The sequence below is a fragment of the Pholis gunnellus genome, assembly GCF_910591455.1.
Source record: "Pholis gunnellus genome assembly, chromosome: 6".
Classification (NCBI taxonomy): Eukaryota; Metazoa; Chordata; class Actinopteri; order Perciformes; family Pholidae; genus Pholis; species Pholis gunnellus.
In genome coordinates, this window is record NC_136532.1 from 28,252,067 (window position 1) to 28,269,013 (window position 16,947).

At 44.9% G+C, this 16,947-nt stretch overlaps 1 protein-coding gene across 1 annotated transcript; it reads right to left on the reverse strand.

Annotated features, from left to right (window-relative positions):
* Positions 1-5,684: 5,684 nt before the first annotated feature.
* On the reverse strand, positions 5,685-16,947 carry dok2 (docking protein 2). The gene is made up of 8 exons (XM_079161724.1): positions 16,418-16,947; positions 15,450-15,575; positions 13,930-14,097; positions 12,330-12,438; positions 10,484-10,653; positions 9,925-10,203; positions 9,389-9,496; positions 5,685-7,979 (listed from the first exon to the last, which is right to left on the reverse strand). Exons 1-8 carry the CDS (start codon positions 16,475-16,477, stop codon positions 7,167-7,169), a joined length of 1,833 nt encoding a protein of 610 aa, XP_079017850.1. The 5' UTR covers positions 16,478-16,947; the 3' UTR covers positions 5,685-7,166.

Below are 16,947 nucleotides of genomic sequence, written 5' to 3' on the forward strand. Positions count from 1 at the left end.
CCTGTGGTTGGATGAGTTGTTTATTAATCATTGATGTGATGATCTGGTGTCTCCTGGATCAATAGAAGGAATTTAAAAATCTAAATCTTCTTCTTCTTCTTCTGTGGTTGTTTCTGTTTTTTAATCACATTCATCACCGTCTACTGCCAGCATGCACTGTTGCCACGGGAACGGGGATGCAGCCCCACATCCCTACTGTGGTTGCCATGGAAACAGGCCTTTCATACCCTCGTTCCCACTACCCCCCCACCCAACACACACACACACACACACACACATACACACGCACATACATACACATACACCCAACACACACACACACACACACACATACACACGCACACACATACACAAACACCCAACACACACACACACACACAGACACACAAACACACATACACACACACACACAAACACACAGCTGAATACAAACATGAGATTCAGGACTTTGTTCGGTGAGGAGAACAGAGGAGATGGTGTTCAACAACAAACACACTGGAGACCCTCACCAGCGGTGATCCAACCACAGCACAGGTTGACTCCTACAGACACCTGCATGGGCAACACACTGACCATAAACCGACATGGAGTGTTCAGGTAGTGTGTGTCTGCACTCGGGTCCAACAGCGGCTACACGTCCACGCTGAGGGTCTTTGGCGTCAACCAGCACGTGTTGCTCCTCTTCTACCACCTCAGTGTACAGATCACCTGATAAGAACTGTAAACTGATGATGACAAACACAAGCTGAAATACACTATCGACAGTATGTATGTTCTCCTCTCACAGGTCCGAGCTAGTCGGGTTCTGAAAAACAAAGCTGCCGCGATCTGAAGAAAACTCCTGAAAACGTTGTTCTTTATATCGCCTGAAAGTCGGAAAGTGTCAAAGCTGTCCCAAAACGTGTCGTGTTGTTCCCTCCTTGTATCGATCCGTCATCGCTCCTGATGAGCCCTCGTGGTCATCTTGACCAGTTCCTCTGCGACCGCTTTGATGTCTCTGGTCCTCGACCTATTCCCTTATATGGTCGTCTCTCATCCTGTCTCCCCTGCTCTCTCTGCCTCATGGCTCAGAACCCCCCAACTACGTGACTGTACTTTGGTTCAATACTTAACAATGATTATGTTTAAGACTTCTACAAGTAAACTTATTGCAAACATATAATATCTTCTATAAGTAAACATCCTGTAAACCTATAATACATTCCATAAGTAAATATATTGTGACTCTTAACATAATTTACATTCTTATCATTGTGACACTTTTATTCACCGCTAGGGGTGTTTAATTTGACTAAATAATGCTTTTAATACTTAGATTCTTCACATTAGCTTTAGTCCGTTAGCTTCCATCTGTTAGCTTCCGTCTGTTAGCTTCTGTCTGTTAGCTTTAGTCCGTTAGCTTCCGTCTGTTAGCTTTAATCCGTTAGCTTTTGTTAACTAACTTCTTTCTGTTTGCTTGTGTTTGTTTTCTTCTGTACGTTAAAATCAGTTTGTTAGAATTCGTCGTTTTTTTTTTGTTAGCTTGTGTCTTTTAGCTTCGGTCTGTTAGCTTCGGCATGTTAGCTTCCGTCTGTTAGCTTCCGTCTGTTAGCTTCGGCATGTTAGCTTCCGTCTGTTAGCTTCGGCATGTTAGCTTCGGTCTTTTAGCTTCGGTCTGTTAGCTTCGGCCTTTTAGCTTCGGTCTGTTAGCTTCGGTCTCTTAGCTTCGGTCTGTTAGCTTTAGCCTCCCAGTGGAAGCTCCTTGATGACATCACTGTGCTGATCTCAGCTGTGAACATGAAGTAGGACATGAGTGAGCTCACTGTTTTATCTCTCTGGTGCTCAGTATCATGAGGAGAGTTCAGCTTCCAGGCCAGTGAGTCCAGACACACACACACACACACACACACACACACACACACACAATGATGCTCTTTTTGTTTCCAGCTGAGCGTGTTGTAAGGTGAACAGAGAGATGCATGCTGGGATGCCTTTATAGCGCGCTGAGTCCCTGGGGGGGCCATGTCAGTGTGTGTGTGTGTGTGTGTGTGTGTGTGTGTGTGTGTGCATGTGCATGTGTAGCTGGTTGCACAGTCAGAAGTGTCGGACAGCATCACAGTCACACAGCAGCCTGCAGCGTCTCCACCACACAGCTCTAATGTAGAGAGCTCAGTGTACCAGAGACCAGCTGAGGGCGGAAGGACTGTAACTTAAAGGGTAAAGCATTAGTTCATATTTAGGAGTCAGTGAAAATAAATTTAAAAAAAAAGCTGTTTATTTCTCAAAATCATTTGTTGCTATTTACGTTATTACGTGTTTGACCGCAGTGATTCTGGTGGAATCAGGAGACAAACCTCCGCTTCTTTAAAGTTCTTCAGAGCTTCATGTGTTAAAGCTGCATTCTCTCTAGTGTCCACCAGGGGGCGACTCCTCTGGTTGTATAGAAGTCTATGAGAAAATGACTCTACTTCTCTCTTGATTTATTACCTCAGTAAACATTGTAAACATGAGTTTATGGTCTCAATCTCTAGTTTCAAGTCTTCTTCAATACAGCATGACGTCTTCTATCGAAGCGTCGTCTAGCGGAGCGTCTTCTATCGGAGCGTCGTCTAGCGGAGCGTCGTCTTCTAGCGGAGCGTCTTCTATCGAAGCGTCTTCTATCGGAGCGTCGTCTAGCGGAGCGTCGTCTAGCGGAGCGTCGTCTAGCGGAGCGTCTTCTATCGGAGCGTCTTCTATCGGAGCGTCGTCTAGCGGAGCGTCTTCTATCGAATCGTCGTCTAGCGGAGCGTCTTCTATCGGAGCGTCGTCTAGCGGAGCGTCGTCTTCTAGCGGAGCGTCTTCTATCGAAGCGTCTTCTATCGGAGCGTCGTCTAGCGGAGCGTCGTCTTCTAGCGGAGCGTCTTCTATCGAAGCGTCGTCTAGCGGAGCGTCGTCTAGCGGAGCATCGTCTAGCGGAGCGTAGTCTTCTATCGGAGCGTCTTCTATCGGAGCGTCTTCTAGCGGAGCGTCGTCTTCTAGCGGAGCGTCTTCTAGCGGAGCGTCTTCTAGCGGAGCGTCTTCTATCGGAGCGTAGTCTTCTATCGGAGCGTCGTCTAGCGGAGCGTCTTCTATCGGAGCGTCGTCTAGCGGAGCGTCTTCTATCGAAGCGTCGTCTAGCGGAGCGTCTTCTATCGGAGCGTAGTCTTCTATCGGAGCGTCGTCTAGCGGAGCGTCTTCTATCGGAGCGTCGTCTAGCGGAGCGTCGTCTTCTAGCGGAGCGTCTTCTATCGAAGCGTCTTCTATCGGAGCGTCGTCTAGCGGAGCGTCGTCTTCTAGCGGAGCGTCTTCTATCGAAGCGTCGTCTAGCGGAGCGTCGTCTAGCGGAGCATCGTCTAGCGGAGCGTAGTCTTCTATCGGAGCGTCTTCTATCGGAGCGTCTTCTATCGGAGCGTCTTCTATCGGAGCGTCGTCTAGCGGAGCGTCGTCTTCTAGCGGAGCGTCGTCTAGCGGAGCGTCTTCTATCGGAGCGTCGTCTAGCGGAGCGTCTTCTATCGAAGCGTCGTCTAGCGGAGCGTCGTCTTCTAGCGGAGCGTCTTCTATCGAAGCGTCTTCTATCGGAGCGTCGTCTAGCGGAGCGTCGTCTTCTAGCGGAGCGTCTTCTATCGAAGCGTCGTCTAGCGGAGCGTCGTCTAGCGGAGCGTCGTCTAGCGGAGCGTAGTCTTCTATCGGAGCGTCTTCTATCGGAGCGTCTTCTAGCGGAGCGTCTTCTATCGGAGCGTCTTCTAGCGGAGCGTCGTCTTCTAGCGGAGCGTCTTCTAGCGGAGCGTCTTCTAGCGGAGCGTAGTCTTCTATCGGAGCGTCTTCTATCGGAGCGTCTTCTATCGGAGCGTCTTCTAGCGGAGCGTCTTCTAGCGGAGCGTCGTCTTCTAGCGGAGCGTCTTCTAGCGGAGCGTCTTCTAGCGGAGCGTCTTCTAGCGGAGCGTCTTCTATCGGAGCGTAGTCTTCTATCGGAGCGTCGTCTAGCGGAGCGTCGTCTAGCGGAGCGTCTTCTATCGAAGCGTCGTCTAGCGGAGCGTCTTCTATCGGAGCGTAGTCTTCTATCGGAGCGTCGTCTAGCGGAGCGTCTTCTATCGGAGCGTCGTCTAGCGGAGCGTCTTCTATCGAAGCGTCGTCTAGCGGAGCGTCTTCTATCGGAGCGTCGTCTAGCGGAGCGTCGTCTTCTAGCGGAGCGTCTTCTATCGAAGCGTCTTCTATCGGAGCGTCGTCTAGCGGAACGTCGTCTTCTAGCGGAGCGTCTTCTATCGGAGCGTCTTCTAGCGGAGCGTCGTCTAGCGGAGCGTAGTCTTCTATCGGAGCGTCTTCTATCGGAGCGTCTTCTAGCGGAGCGTCTTCTATCGGAGCGTCTTCTATCGGAGCGTCTTCTAGCGGAGCGTAGTCTTCTATCGAAGCGTTGTCTATCGGAGCGTCTTCTATCGGAGCGTCTTCTAGCGGAGCGTAGTCTTCTATCGAAGCGTCGTCTAGCGGAGCGTCTTCTAGCGGAGCGGCTTCTATGGTTCACATCTGTATTAATTCAGTTCACAAAGACATGAACTCACTTCTTCTTAAAGCTGGCTGAGCTCAGATCAGCTGCTGAGGTCTGATTGGTGAATCTGTGCATCTGTTTAATTCTGAGCGTCGCTGTCTGTTTAATTATGCTACGCTACCGTGTGAAACAGGATCCAACCGGTCGTCCATTAACCCAGATTCAAGAGATTACAGACCTCTTTCTGTCACATCGGTCTGTTCCAACATGAAAGCCTTTACAACACTCTGAGAACAAACAAATCCTTCTTTTTATGAACTGTATTTAGATTTATCCATTCAGGTGAAAACCATTTCTATTGACTCTCAACAGCTCTCAACATGGCGACAGCTACCAGCTAACAGCTAACAGTGTTGACCTCAGGGGGAACCAGAGGAGAACTCCTCTCTGTGTTGTAGATCGGGGGCCAGATAATATAATGTGAAAACAGTCCCTGCTGACATTATGTTAAACAATAATAAAAGTTGCCTGTAAATGTTATTTCATAATTTTATTTTCAATGATAGCAATGCAACCAAATGTGAGCATTCAGGAGAGAACACACCTCAACTCATCTGCCTTTCTTCATCATGAAGAACAAGCTGAAAGCTAATTACCTAGAAACTGATAAATATCTTAAATATGACGAATGAAACGTTTAACATTTAAGTTAACCACAAGCCTGATACCGATGATCCTTATTGATCCTCTACCATCAAAGATCAGAAGGGAGACCCGAATGAGTCCACGTACCAGAGGGACGGGTTCAAGTTACAGACCAACGAGAGAAATGAGGAGAGGTGAGCAGGTGGGCGGGGCCAATGAGTCACCAGGTGAACAACATGACGTCCAATCAGAGTGAAGTTACAAACTCTTTGTGTCTGGAGTTTACATGTTCTTTGATCTTTGGCTTTATATGTCCTCAACTTGTGTTCATGTCACAAAGACCTGAACCTGAACCTGAACCCCAGGATGAATGTAGGTTTCTAAATCTGGAGAGGAAGTCATGAAGTCTGCAGCTTTCTGATGTCACACCTCCAAGTGAATTGATATATATATACTGTATATATATATATAATCATACATTTTAGATTTACAAGCTCAACACAGCTGTTTACTCTGAAAACATCTGTTCACAAACTCAGAGAGGAAACATGTTTTGCAGAATAAAATATTTTATTTCTCAAATTCTACTCAAACATTAAAGTTTGAACACAAACTTAATTAATAAAACCAAAGAGTTTAATTCTAGTCTGGTGATGATGATCTACATTAATAATAAACTCCTGCTGCCCTCTGCTGGAGGGAGCCGCTCACTGCAGATCTGAGGTCAGATTCATTCAATTACATCAATAAATCATTTCTTCCTCTTGATCACGAATAAAAGAGGAGAATGAACTAAACGTCCTGAGTTTTGTTGACGTACCTGATAAACGTGGTGCGTTTAAAGAAGCTCGGACATCTGAGAACATGAAGTCTTCTTCTCTTACATTAAAGGATTAAAGCTGATCTACCTGAGCTCTGATCAATAACATCATGAAGCTGATAACAGATGTTTCACTGAGTTCATATTCATACAGTAAATAAACACTAATCTACCAGCAGGAATGTTATTATAATAAATGACCTGTTCACCATTAAGGTCTTTAACTCTACCACCAACCAAACTCTGAGGACAGCAGGAACTATGTCAACAGGCTAACAGGCTAACAAGTCAACAGGCTAACAGGCTAACAAGTTAACAGGCTCAGGTTAACAAGTTAACAGGCTATCAGGCTAACAGGTTAACAGGCTAACAAGTTAACAGGCTAACAGGTTAACAAGTTAACAGGCTATCAGGCTAACAGGTTAACAGGCTAACAAGTCAACAGGCTAACAAGTTAACAGGCTAACAGGCTAACAGGCTAACAGGCTAACAAGTTAACAGGCTCAGGTTAACAAGTCAACAGGCTAACAGGCTAACAAGTTAACAGGCTAACAAGTTAACAGGCTAACAGGCTAACAGGCTAACAGGCTAACAAGTTAACAGGCTCAGGTTAACAAGTCAACAGGCTAACAGGCTAACAAGTTAACAGGCTAACAGGCTAACAAGTTAACAGGCTAACAAGTTAACAGGCTAACAGGCTAACAGGCTAACAGGCTAACAAGTTAACAGGCTCAGGTTAACAAGTCAACAGGCTAACAGGCTAACAAGTTAACAGGCTAACAGGCTAACAGGCTAACAAGTTAACAGGCTAATAAGCTAACAGGCTAACAGGCACCGAGGCTTTTGAATGAAGGCTAAGACACATGCTCAGTGGAACCATCTTGGTTTTTGTCATTTTCTCTTAGACTTCTATAGAACCAGAGGAGTCGCCCCCTGATGGAGATTAGAGAGAATGCAGCTCTAGTATCTGGTCTCTGGTCTCAGAGTCTCTGTTTCACATCAGAAATCAGTCCTCTTGGACTGTGATGGACATGTTATGACTGTTTTCTTACATTTTATAGACTAAATGACGAACTGATTATATTGAACAAAGAAGCGAGCGGAGCAGAAACTGTAGTATTTCTGAGTAAAAGAACACTGTGATGGTCCGAAGGAGACGTGGACCAGGACTCCGGCACAAAGAGACTAGAGGTGGAGGATCAGAGCTGCTTCCTGTCTCCTCTATGCCATCTTCACCATCACGTTGTTGTACGGTGAATCCCGCTGCTCCTCCTCCTCCTCCTCCTCCTCCTCCTCCTCCTGTAGCTCCTCCTCCCCATCTTCTTCTTCTTCGCTGGTGCTTTGTGGAACAGGAAGCGCCCTCTGGGCTCGTTTGGGCACGGCGTAGTCGTCCACCCGGGGATTGTACGGGTACTCGTGACCTTTGGGGTCGGCAGCCATACCCATGATCCTCCAGGCGTCTCCTCTCATCTCCTCCGGGTCGTCGTACAGGGAGGTGGGGGTTTTCAGCGGTGGGAGGGCGGCGGCAGCGCAGCCTTCGGGCTCGTCGTAGATGTGTTCCACCTTCCTGACGACCGCCGGCCCGACGACGGCGGCGTCGTTCAGGAAGACGTTCCTGATCTTCATCTCGTCGATGCTGTCATAGAGCGGATCGGCGCCGCACTCGGCCCCGTGAGCCTGATGGGAGCTCAGGATGTCGGACGCAAAGGTCACGGCGATGGTGTCAAAGGGGAGCGAGTACTCCGGCTCCTGGGGGGAGACGTGTGCGGTAGAGGGGGGAGGCACGCCGCCACCCCTCTTACTTGCCGCCGGCAGGACGATCTGGGAGTACGTCTCGTCGGGGTTTGGGCTGGAGCTCGGTTTTGGGTTGTGGGCGGAGCCAGGGGGGCCCTGGGGCTCAGGGCCGGCGTGAGGCAGAGGGCAGCTGGAGATCATCTTGACCTGGTTCTTACGGGGGACCGAGACGCCGCGGGGGTCCAGAGTCAGACTCTTCACAGCCGTCAGCATTTTGTCGACCGGAGGCTCCAGATGAGACTGAGGACAGAAGAGAACCGATCAGGGATCAATCATCTACCTTCAGATCAATTATCTACCTTCAGATCAATCATCTACCTTCAGATCAATCATCTACCTTTAGATCAATCATCTACCTTCAGATCAATCATCTACCTTTAGATCAATCATCTACCTTCAGATCAATCATCTACCTTCAGATCAATCATCTACCTTCAGATCAATCATCTACCTTTAGATCAATCATCTACCTTCAGATCAATCATCTACCTTCAGATCAATCATCTACCTTCAGGTCAATCATCTACCTTCAGATCAATCATCTACCTTCAGATCAATCATCTACCTTCAGATCAATGATCTACCTTCAGATCAATCATCTACCTTCAGATCAATCATCTACCTTAAGATCAATCATCTACCTTCAGATCAATCATCTACCTTCAGATCATTCATCTACTGTCAGATCAATCATCTACCTTTAGATCAATCATCTACCTTCAGATCAATCATCTACCTTTAGATCAATCATCTACCTTCAGATCAATCATCTACCTTCAGATCAATCATCTACCTTCAGATCAATCATCTACCGTCAGATCAATCATCTACCTTCAGGTCAATCATCTACCTTCAGATCATTCATCTACTGTCAGATCAATCATCTACCTTTAGATCAATCATCTACCTTCAGGTCAATCATCTACCGTCAGATCAATCATCTACCTTCAGATCAATCATCTACCTTTAGATCAATCATCTACTGTCAGATCAATCATCTACCTTTAGATCATTCATCTACTGTCAGATCAATCATCTACCTTCAGATCAATCATCTACCTTTAGATCAATCATCTACCTTTAGATCAATCATCTACCTTCAGATCAATCATCTACCTTCAGATCAATCATCTACCTTCAGATCAATCATCTACCTTTAGATCAATCATCTACCTTTAGATCAATCATCTACCTTCAGATCAATCATCTACCTTTAGATCAATCATCTACCTTCAGATCAATCATCTACCTTTAGATCATTCAAAGTCTTCAACCTGTAGTGAATCAAACTGACCAGCAGATGAAGAAGTTTCACTATTAAATAAATACTTTATACTGCAGCTTCTCCTAAGTACACGCTGTTACACACGTTACACATTCAGTCTGGAAGAATTACTTCATCATAACATGGTACCTTGACCGTTGACCCTCCTGTAGTACAACATCCTGGTACTTTACTGTGTTTGACACACGATGTACTGGGATGTACTAGATAATAAAGTAATAGAAGTATTGGAACGTTTGTTCTTCATGTATCTTCTAACTAGTATCCTGATGTCTCCATTAAAGCTCATCAATGAGCCTCACTGTTGTTTCATCATGCCCATCATCATCATCGTCATCATCATCATGGTGTTTATGTTTCCTACCAGCTGGAGGCGTTGTTGTTGTTGTTGTTGTTGTTGTTGTGAAGGAGTGGAGCTCTCTTTGTCTTTGTGATGACTGTCAGTCACCATGCTGTAGACGCCGTCAGCTGCCTGCACACAGAAAACATCACAGTTCAGAGTCTGAAGTCTGATGGAAGACGCCCAAGAAATAAATGAAAAGAATTAAACTAAACTGAAAAAATGATGATAAAATCTTGTACTCTCTGAATCTCTCTTTACCAGAACTATGAGCAGGGTTCAGTGACATCTCCTCGTTTGTTTTCTTAAAGCTTTACTCAGTAGTGATTTTATTCTGAAATTATGGACAATTGTGACTTTAAATTGCTGCTGCTACAAACTAATTTCCCCCTGGGGATGAATAAAGTTTATATCTATCTATCTGGCTTAAATCCTATTATTAAAGAATCCTGAGTTGATTCTTACTTTATTTTGAAAATTCTGCCTTAAATCCTCTCCGATTCTAAAAGCTGTGACTTTATTTTGAAAGCACGGACAGATAACCTGCAGTGTGAGCTCACCTGAGCAGCAGGGGATTGTGGGACATGGCTGCGGAGCTGAGGCAGCGGGGGCGTCCTGGTCTGGACCAGAGGCGGGTTGGGGGGCAGCGGCGGCAGGTTCTTGTCCTGGGGGGTCTCTGGACTCGTACCACTGGAGGTCTGCCTCTGGGGGAAGGAGATCCGCTGCAGGTTGATTGCCGTTTCCACGGCCTGAAACAGGAAGTTCCCCTGTTTGGTGTCGAACTCAAAACTGCCCTCGCCGGACTCGCACCTCCGCCCGGCCTCGAAGGAAAACGTGGACTGAAGGACAGGAAACAGATCCAGATTAGAGTCCAGATTAAAGACTTTATTTTCTCTTTAAAGTGACTTTATTCTTTCTTTATTCTGATTTTATTCTCACTGTATTATTAATTTATCCAGACTTAATCCAGACTAGATCTTGACTTTATATTTTCTTTCTTAGGACTTTATTCTGATTTGATCCTGACTTTCTTTCTTTCTGCTGTTTATGGAGTCTAATATTAACTAAACACAACCCTAAGATGAACCAGGTGTGTGTGTGTGTGTGTGTGTGTCTCACCTTGTCCCGTCCGAAGCGTCTCAGGTACCTGTAGGGCCAGGTGGACACCACGTCCCCGGTCTTCCCCAGCAGGAGGAGAGCATCCACGTCAGCTCTCAGGAATCCGTCTCCTTTCAGTCTGCAGCGATCAGACGCCTCCGTCCTCCGAACACACACTCTGAAGTCACGCACTAACACACACACACACACACACACACACACACTGTCAGCCCGGTGTGTGTGTGTGTGTGTGTGTGTGTGTGGCTGCAGGTGTTTGTGGGGACCAGCAGCATCTTGCACATCGTGACCTCGATCCTCCACTGAACGTTACTACATCTGTCTGTAGTACTATTTATACCTCCTGTGTACTCATGAGTACTGTGTCTCTGTGTCACAAATGAACGATGTCATAAACGCAAATATAAATGTTACATGAATGACATCATCACACGTGTAAAAGAGTTGATGAAGATCTCTGTTTGTCACAATGTGTCGTACTTGTGTTTGATGGTATTATGTGTGTATATAAGCTGTCTGTGTGTATTTCTGTGTGAAGTATTTTTATATATATATATATGATATTTATACACCAACCAGATATATAGTGTCAATCAGAGCAGCAGCTCATGTTCAAACCAGTGGAACCAGTGGAACCAGTAGAACCAGTGGAACCAGTGAAACCAGTAGAACCAGTAGAACCAGTAGAACCAGTGGAACCAGTGGAACCAGTAGAACCAGTGGAACCATTAGAACCAGTGGAACCAGTGGAACCAGTGGAACCAGTGAAACCAGTAGAACCAGTAGAACCAGTAGAACCAGTGGAACCAGTAGAACCAGTAGAACCAGTGGAACCAGTGGAACCAGTAGAACCAGTAGAACCAGTGGAACCAGTGAAACCAGTAGAACCAGTGGAACCAGTAGAACCAGTAGAACTAGTGGAACCAGTGGAACCAGTGAAACCAGTAGAACCAGTGGAACCAGTAGAACCAGTAGAACCAGTAGAGGATCGATGGAAACATTTCAGACCTCACAACTAAGAAACAACACGCTGCTCAACTTCCTGTTAAGAAACAGGAAGTTTGTCCTCTGAAGATAAAAGACGAAGTCACCCGACCACATTCACACACACACACACACACACACACACACACACACTAGTTTCCACTATACAAATACACAATGACTGTATTCGAACTAAAAATACTTTATGAGTAAAACCTGCAGTTTTCTCTCAGCTCCACTAACAATACTTAACGTGTGTGAGTAGGACTGAAACATTTACTGAGAAATTTAAAATTGCATATTATATTATTCTATATCATGTTATGTAATGTTATATTAAATTATATTGTATTATATCATATTTTAATTAGTGCTGGGCAAGTTAACGTGTTATTATCGCGTTAACGCAGGTTTTTTTTGTTCGTTAAATTCTCAGTAGTGATAACTAAATGATATGCTTATTATACATATTCCAAACAAAAACACCTTAAAAACTAAAATAAACTAATTTAAATGAATCATTTATTTGTCTGTCAGGATGCTAATCGGCTGGTCTGGTCCCAGCTATGAAGGCCTCCTCTCCTCTCTGACTAGTCGCTGCTTTGCTTTGATTGTTTAGTTTCTTTAGTTCAGTTATTGGTACTTTAAATAAATGTCTATTTATTACTTTCCACTCGTCTTGTCTCCCTTTTGTTACAACCATGCAGCCGTGTCGTGACTCTATGATAATATAAAATGAAATAAAATAATATAATGTGGCCTGATTTTCAGGTACATATCCTAGTACTGTACTACAGTACTGTACTACAGTACTAGTACCCTAACAGAGTATTTTCATGCAGACTCAGATGATAGTGTTGTCTACCTTTCTCGGTGCCACTGTACAGAGAGTTGTCCTCCATTCCTGCGTCTTCATCTGCTCCTCTTCCTCTCAACAGGCTGCCTCTCTTCACTCCGGGTTCAGTCCAGTTCATCTGTCACATATTGATGAGATCATCACTGTGAGCACACTGTGACCCCATTAAACACCATAAACACCATTAAACACCATGAAATACCATTAAACACCATTAAACACCATAAACACCATAAACACCATTAAACACCATTAAACACCATGAAACACCATTAAACACCATAAACACCATGAAACACCATTAAACACCATAAACACCATTAAACACCATTAAACACCATGAAACACCATAAACACCATGAAACACCATTAAACACCATAAACACCATTAATGGTGTTTATGGTGTTTAATGGTGTTTATGGTGTTTAAACACTATTAAACACCATTAAACACCATGAAACACCATAAACACCATTAAACACCATTAAACACCATAAACACCATTAAACACCATTAAACACCATGAAACACCATGAAACACCATGAAACACCATGAAACACCATGAAACACCATAAACACCATTAAACTCCGTTAAACACCATGAAACACCATTAAACACCGTTAAATACATAAATAAATGTAAATATAATATAACAAAATATAACATAAAAGGTCAATAACATTTGGTTTATAAACACTTCAAACTCAGGTTTGTTCATGTTAACAGCAGGATTCTCTTCACACAGCAGCAGTTATAACACAGTTATAATGATTCTGATAATAGATATTCAGCCGGTGTTCACAACTTTATCTTCATGTGTGTAAGAGATGAATTTAAATATACATATACATAAATATATTATAATATAATATATCATTCATCTCTTCGGACGTTTCCAGAGGAACTGGTCTCAGTCAGCCCACTTCAGATCCAGGATCGGTTGGTTGGGACCCATCAGGGACTGGAAGTTAGTGAACGTATTGAAGTGTTCACTTCCTGTCACACAGAGACAGGAAGTGGAAGAGGAAGCATCGCGGTGCTATTTATAACCTCACCAACCACTTCACACTAGTTCACTGACTTTTACTGTGTGCTTTTATTTTGAAAAGATTTTGAGTGAAACGTGATCAATAACCACAGTGATCGGTGTGTGTGTGTGTGTGTGTGTCTTTGTGTGTCTGTGTGTGTGTGTGTGTGTGTGTGTGTGTGTGTGTGTGTGTCTTTGTGTGTCTGTGTGTGTGTCTGTGTGTGTGTGTGTGTGTGTGTCTTTGTGTGTCTGTGTGTGTGTGTGTGTGTGTGTGTGTGTGTGTCTGTCTGCGTGTGTCTGTGTGTGTGTGTCTGCGTGTGTCATGGTGTGCGTGTGCGTGTGTGTCTGTGTTAATATGTCTCTGTGTGTGCGTTTGTGTGTGTATGTATGTATGTGTGTGTTTGTGTGTGTTTGTGTGTGTGTGTGTGTGTGTGTATGTATGTGTGTGTTTATGTGTGTGTCTGAGTGCGTGTTTGTGTGTGTGTGTGTGTGTGTGTATGTATGTGTGTGTTTATGTGTGTGTCTGAGTGCGTGTGTGTGTGTCTATGTGTGTGTGTGTATGTGTGTGTGTGTACCTACAGGGAAGGCGATCTCACACAGCTTGTGGGTCCAGTCCTCCAGCTGCAGTCGGTCTCCAGCGAACACGTAGATCTTGTCGGTGGTCTCGATCAGAAAGGGTCCCGTGTCTCTGGGACATCCGTCCAGCTCCACCTCAGAGACCCGGATACAGTCACACAGACGGATCACCTGGAGACACACACACTCATCACCACGCAATGGAGGACAGTAGAGTCCAGTAGAGTAGAGTAGAGTCCAGTAGAGTAGAGTCCAGTAGAGTAGAGTAGAGTAGAATAGAGTACAGTCCAGTAGAGTAGAGTAGAGTCCAGTAGAGTAGAGTCCAGTAGAGTAGAGTAGAGTAGAATAGAGTAGAGTCCAGTAGAGTAGAGTAGAGTCCAGTAGAGTAGAGTCCAGCAGAGTAGAGTACAGTAGAATAGAGTAGAGTACAGTCCAGTAGAGTAGAGGACATAGTAGAGTCCAGTAGAATAAGCGACAGAGTAGAGTCCAATAGTAGAGTAGAATAGAATAGAGTAGAAAAGTATAGTAGAATAGAGTAGAGAATAGAGTAGAGTAGAACTGAGTGCAAAAGTAGAGTACAATAGAACAGATGAGAATAAAATCTAGTCCAATGGGTATAAAGTAGAACACTAGAGTACAATAGATTGAGTTCAAGTAGAACAAGGTAAAGTAGAATATTGTTTAGCAGAGTACAGTAGAGTACAGTAGAATAAAGTGAAGGTCGGCCAAGCAAAGAACAGGATAGAACACAGTAGAGTCCAGTATTTATGTATTCATTTATTTATGAACCAACAATCGTCTGCAGCTTTAAAGTCAAAGAGATTCTATTAGTAAAACTCAGTCAATTGAAGTAGAGTTCACTAGAGTCCAGCGTAGTTCTATAGAGTTCAATGGAGTACAATAAATAAATAAATGAAATAGAGTCCAGTAGAGTGCAGCAGAGTCAAGAAGAGTCCAGTAGAGTTTGGTAGAGTTCAGTAGAGTTTGGTAGAGTCCAGTAGAGTTTAGTAGAGTCCAGTAGAGTTCAGTAGAGTTCAGTAGAGTTCAGTAGAGTTCAGTAGAGTTTGGTAGAGTACAGTAGAGTTCAGTAGAGTTCAGTAGAGTTCAGTAGAGTTTGGTAGAGTACAGTAGAGTTCAGTAGAGTTCAGTAGAGTTCAGTAGAGTTTGGTAGAGTTCAGTAGAGTTCAGTAGAGTTCAGTAGAGTTTGGTAGAGTACAGTACAGTTCAGTAGAGTTCAGTAGAGTTCAGTAGAGTACAGTAGAGTACAGTAGAGTTCAGTAGAGTTCAGTAGAGTTCGGTAGAGTTTGGTAGAGTACAGTAGAGTTCAGTAGAGTTCAGTAGAGTTCAGTAGAGTTTGGTAGAGTACAGTAGAGTTCAGTAGAGTTCAGTAGAGTTTGGTAGAGTTCAGTAGAGTTCAGTAGAGTTTGGTAGAGTACAGTAGAGTTCAGTAGAGTTCAGTAGAGTTCAGTAGATTTCAGTAGAGTTCGGTAGAGTACAGTAGAGTTCAGTAGAATATACTTCACCTTCTTGTGTTCTTGCTGCTTGCGACTTTTCTCAACACTTCCTCCGTCTTTACACTCAAAGAACTCCAGTCTGGAAATCGAACAGGAACTTTCTCTGAACAGGACGCACCAGACACGCTTCCACTTCTACACACACACACACACACACACACACACACACACACAGTCAGTCACACACACAGACACACACACACACACACACACACAGTCACACACACACACACACACACACACACACACAGTCACACACACACAGTCACACACACAGTCACACACACACAGTCACACACACACAGTCACACACACACACAGTCACACACACAGTCACACACACACACACACACACACACACACACACAGTCACACACACAGACACACACACACACACACACACACACACAGTCACACACACACACACACACACACACACACACACAGACACACACACACACACACACACACACAGTCACACACACAGACACACACACACACACACACAGTCACACACACACAGTCACACACACACACAGTCACACACACACACACAGTCACACACACAGACACACACACACACACACACACACACACAGTCACACACACACAGTCACACACACACACAGTCACACACACACACACAGTCACACACAAACACACACACACACATACATTAGCATTGTTGCTAGACTTACAGTGACATCACACTGACTTATCGTGCTAGCATTAGCTCTGTGGTGCTAGCATTAGCTCTGTGGTGTTAGCATTAGCTCTGTGGTGCTAGCATTAGCCCTGTGGTGTTAGCATTAGCTCTGTGGTGCTAGCATTAGCTCTGTGGTGTTAGCATTAGCTCTGTGGTGCTAGCATTAGCTCTGTGGTGTTAGCATTAGCTCTGTGGTGCTAGCATTAGCTCTGTGGTGCTAGCATTAGCTCTGTGGTGCTAGCATTAGCTCTGTCGTTAGCCGTGTTCATACCTTTCCAAACCTCTGCTGCTGCAGGTAGAGCATCCCCTGTTTCCTGATGTCCTCCTCCATGACGACGCTGCAGCTCCTCCTCTCCTCTTTGTGCTCCACTTTCCTCACCACCTCCTCCTCCTCCTCCTCCTCACTTGTCTTGCCTCGGTCTATTCACCTCCTCTCTGACTTTCTGCTTCCTCTTCTGCTTAAAGTTGCCTCTCACCTCCTCTTCTTCTTCTTCCTCTTCTTCTTCTTCTCTCCTCCTCCTCGTTGGCTTTGCTCCTCGTCACCTCCTTTCTTTTTCCTCAGCGTTGTTTTTCACACTTCTTTCTGTTGCCCTTCTTCTGCTCTGAGTCCTCCTTTCGCCTCCTCTCGTTCCGTCTCCTTCTTCTTCTTTTCTTCTCCTCGTTTCCTCTCTGGTCTCTCGGAGAGGTTCTCCTCTCTCCTCCTGCTGTGGTTCACCTCCTCATCTGTCCTCTCCTCTGTGTCCTCTCCTCTCTGTGGTCTCGGTGTGATGCAGAAAGACGTCATCTGTGCTTCCTGCCTTC

Coding starts and splice junctions, on each gene's coding strand:
- dok2 (XM_079161724.1), bottom strand. CDS start 16,477: ATGGAGGAGGACATCAGGAAACAGGGGATGCTCTACCTGCAGCAGCAG. Junction 15,576..16,417: donor AGCAGCAGAGGTTTGGAAAG/GTATGAACACGG, acceptor GTGTGTGTGTAG/AAGTGGAAGCGTGTCTGGTG. Junction 10,204..10,483: donor GACGCTTCGGACGGGACAAG/GTGAGACACACA, acceptor CCTGTCCTTCAG/TCCACGTTTTCCTTCGAGGC.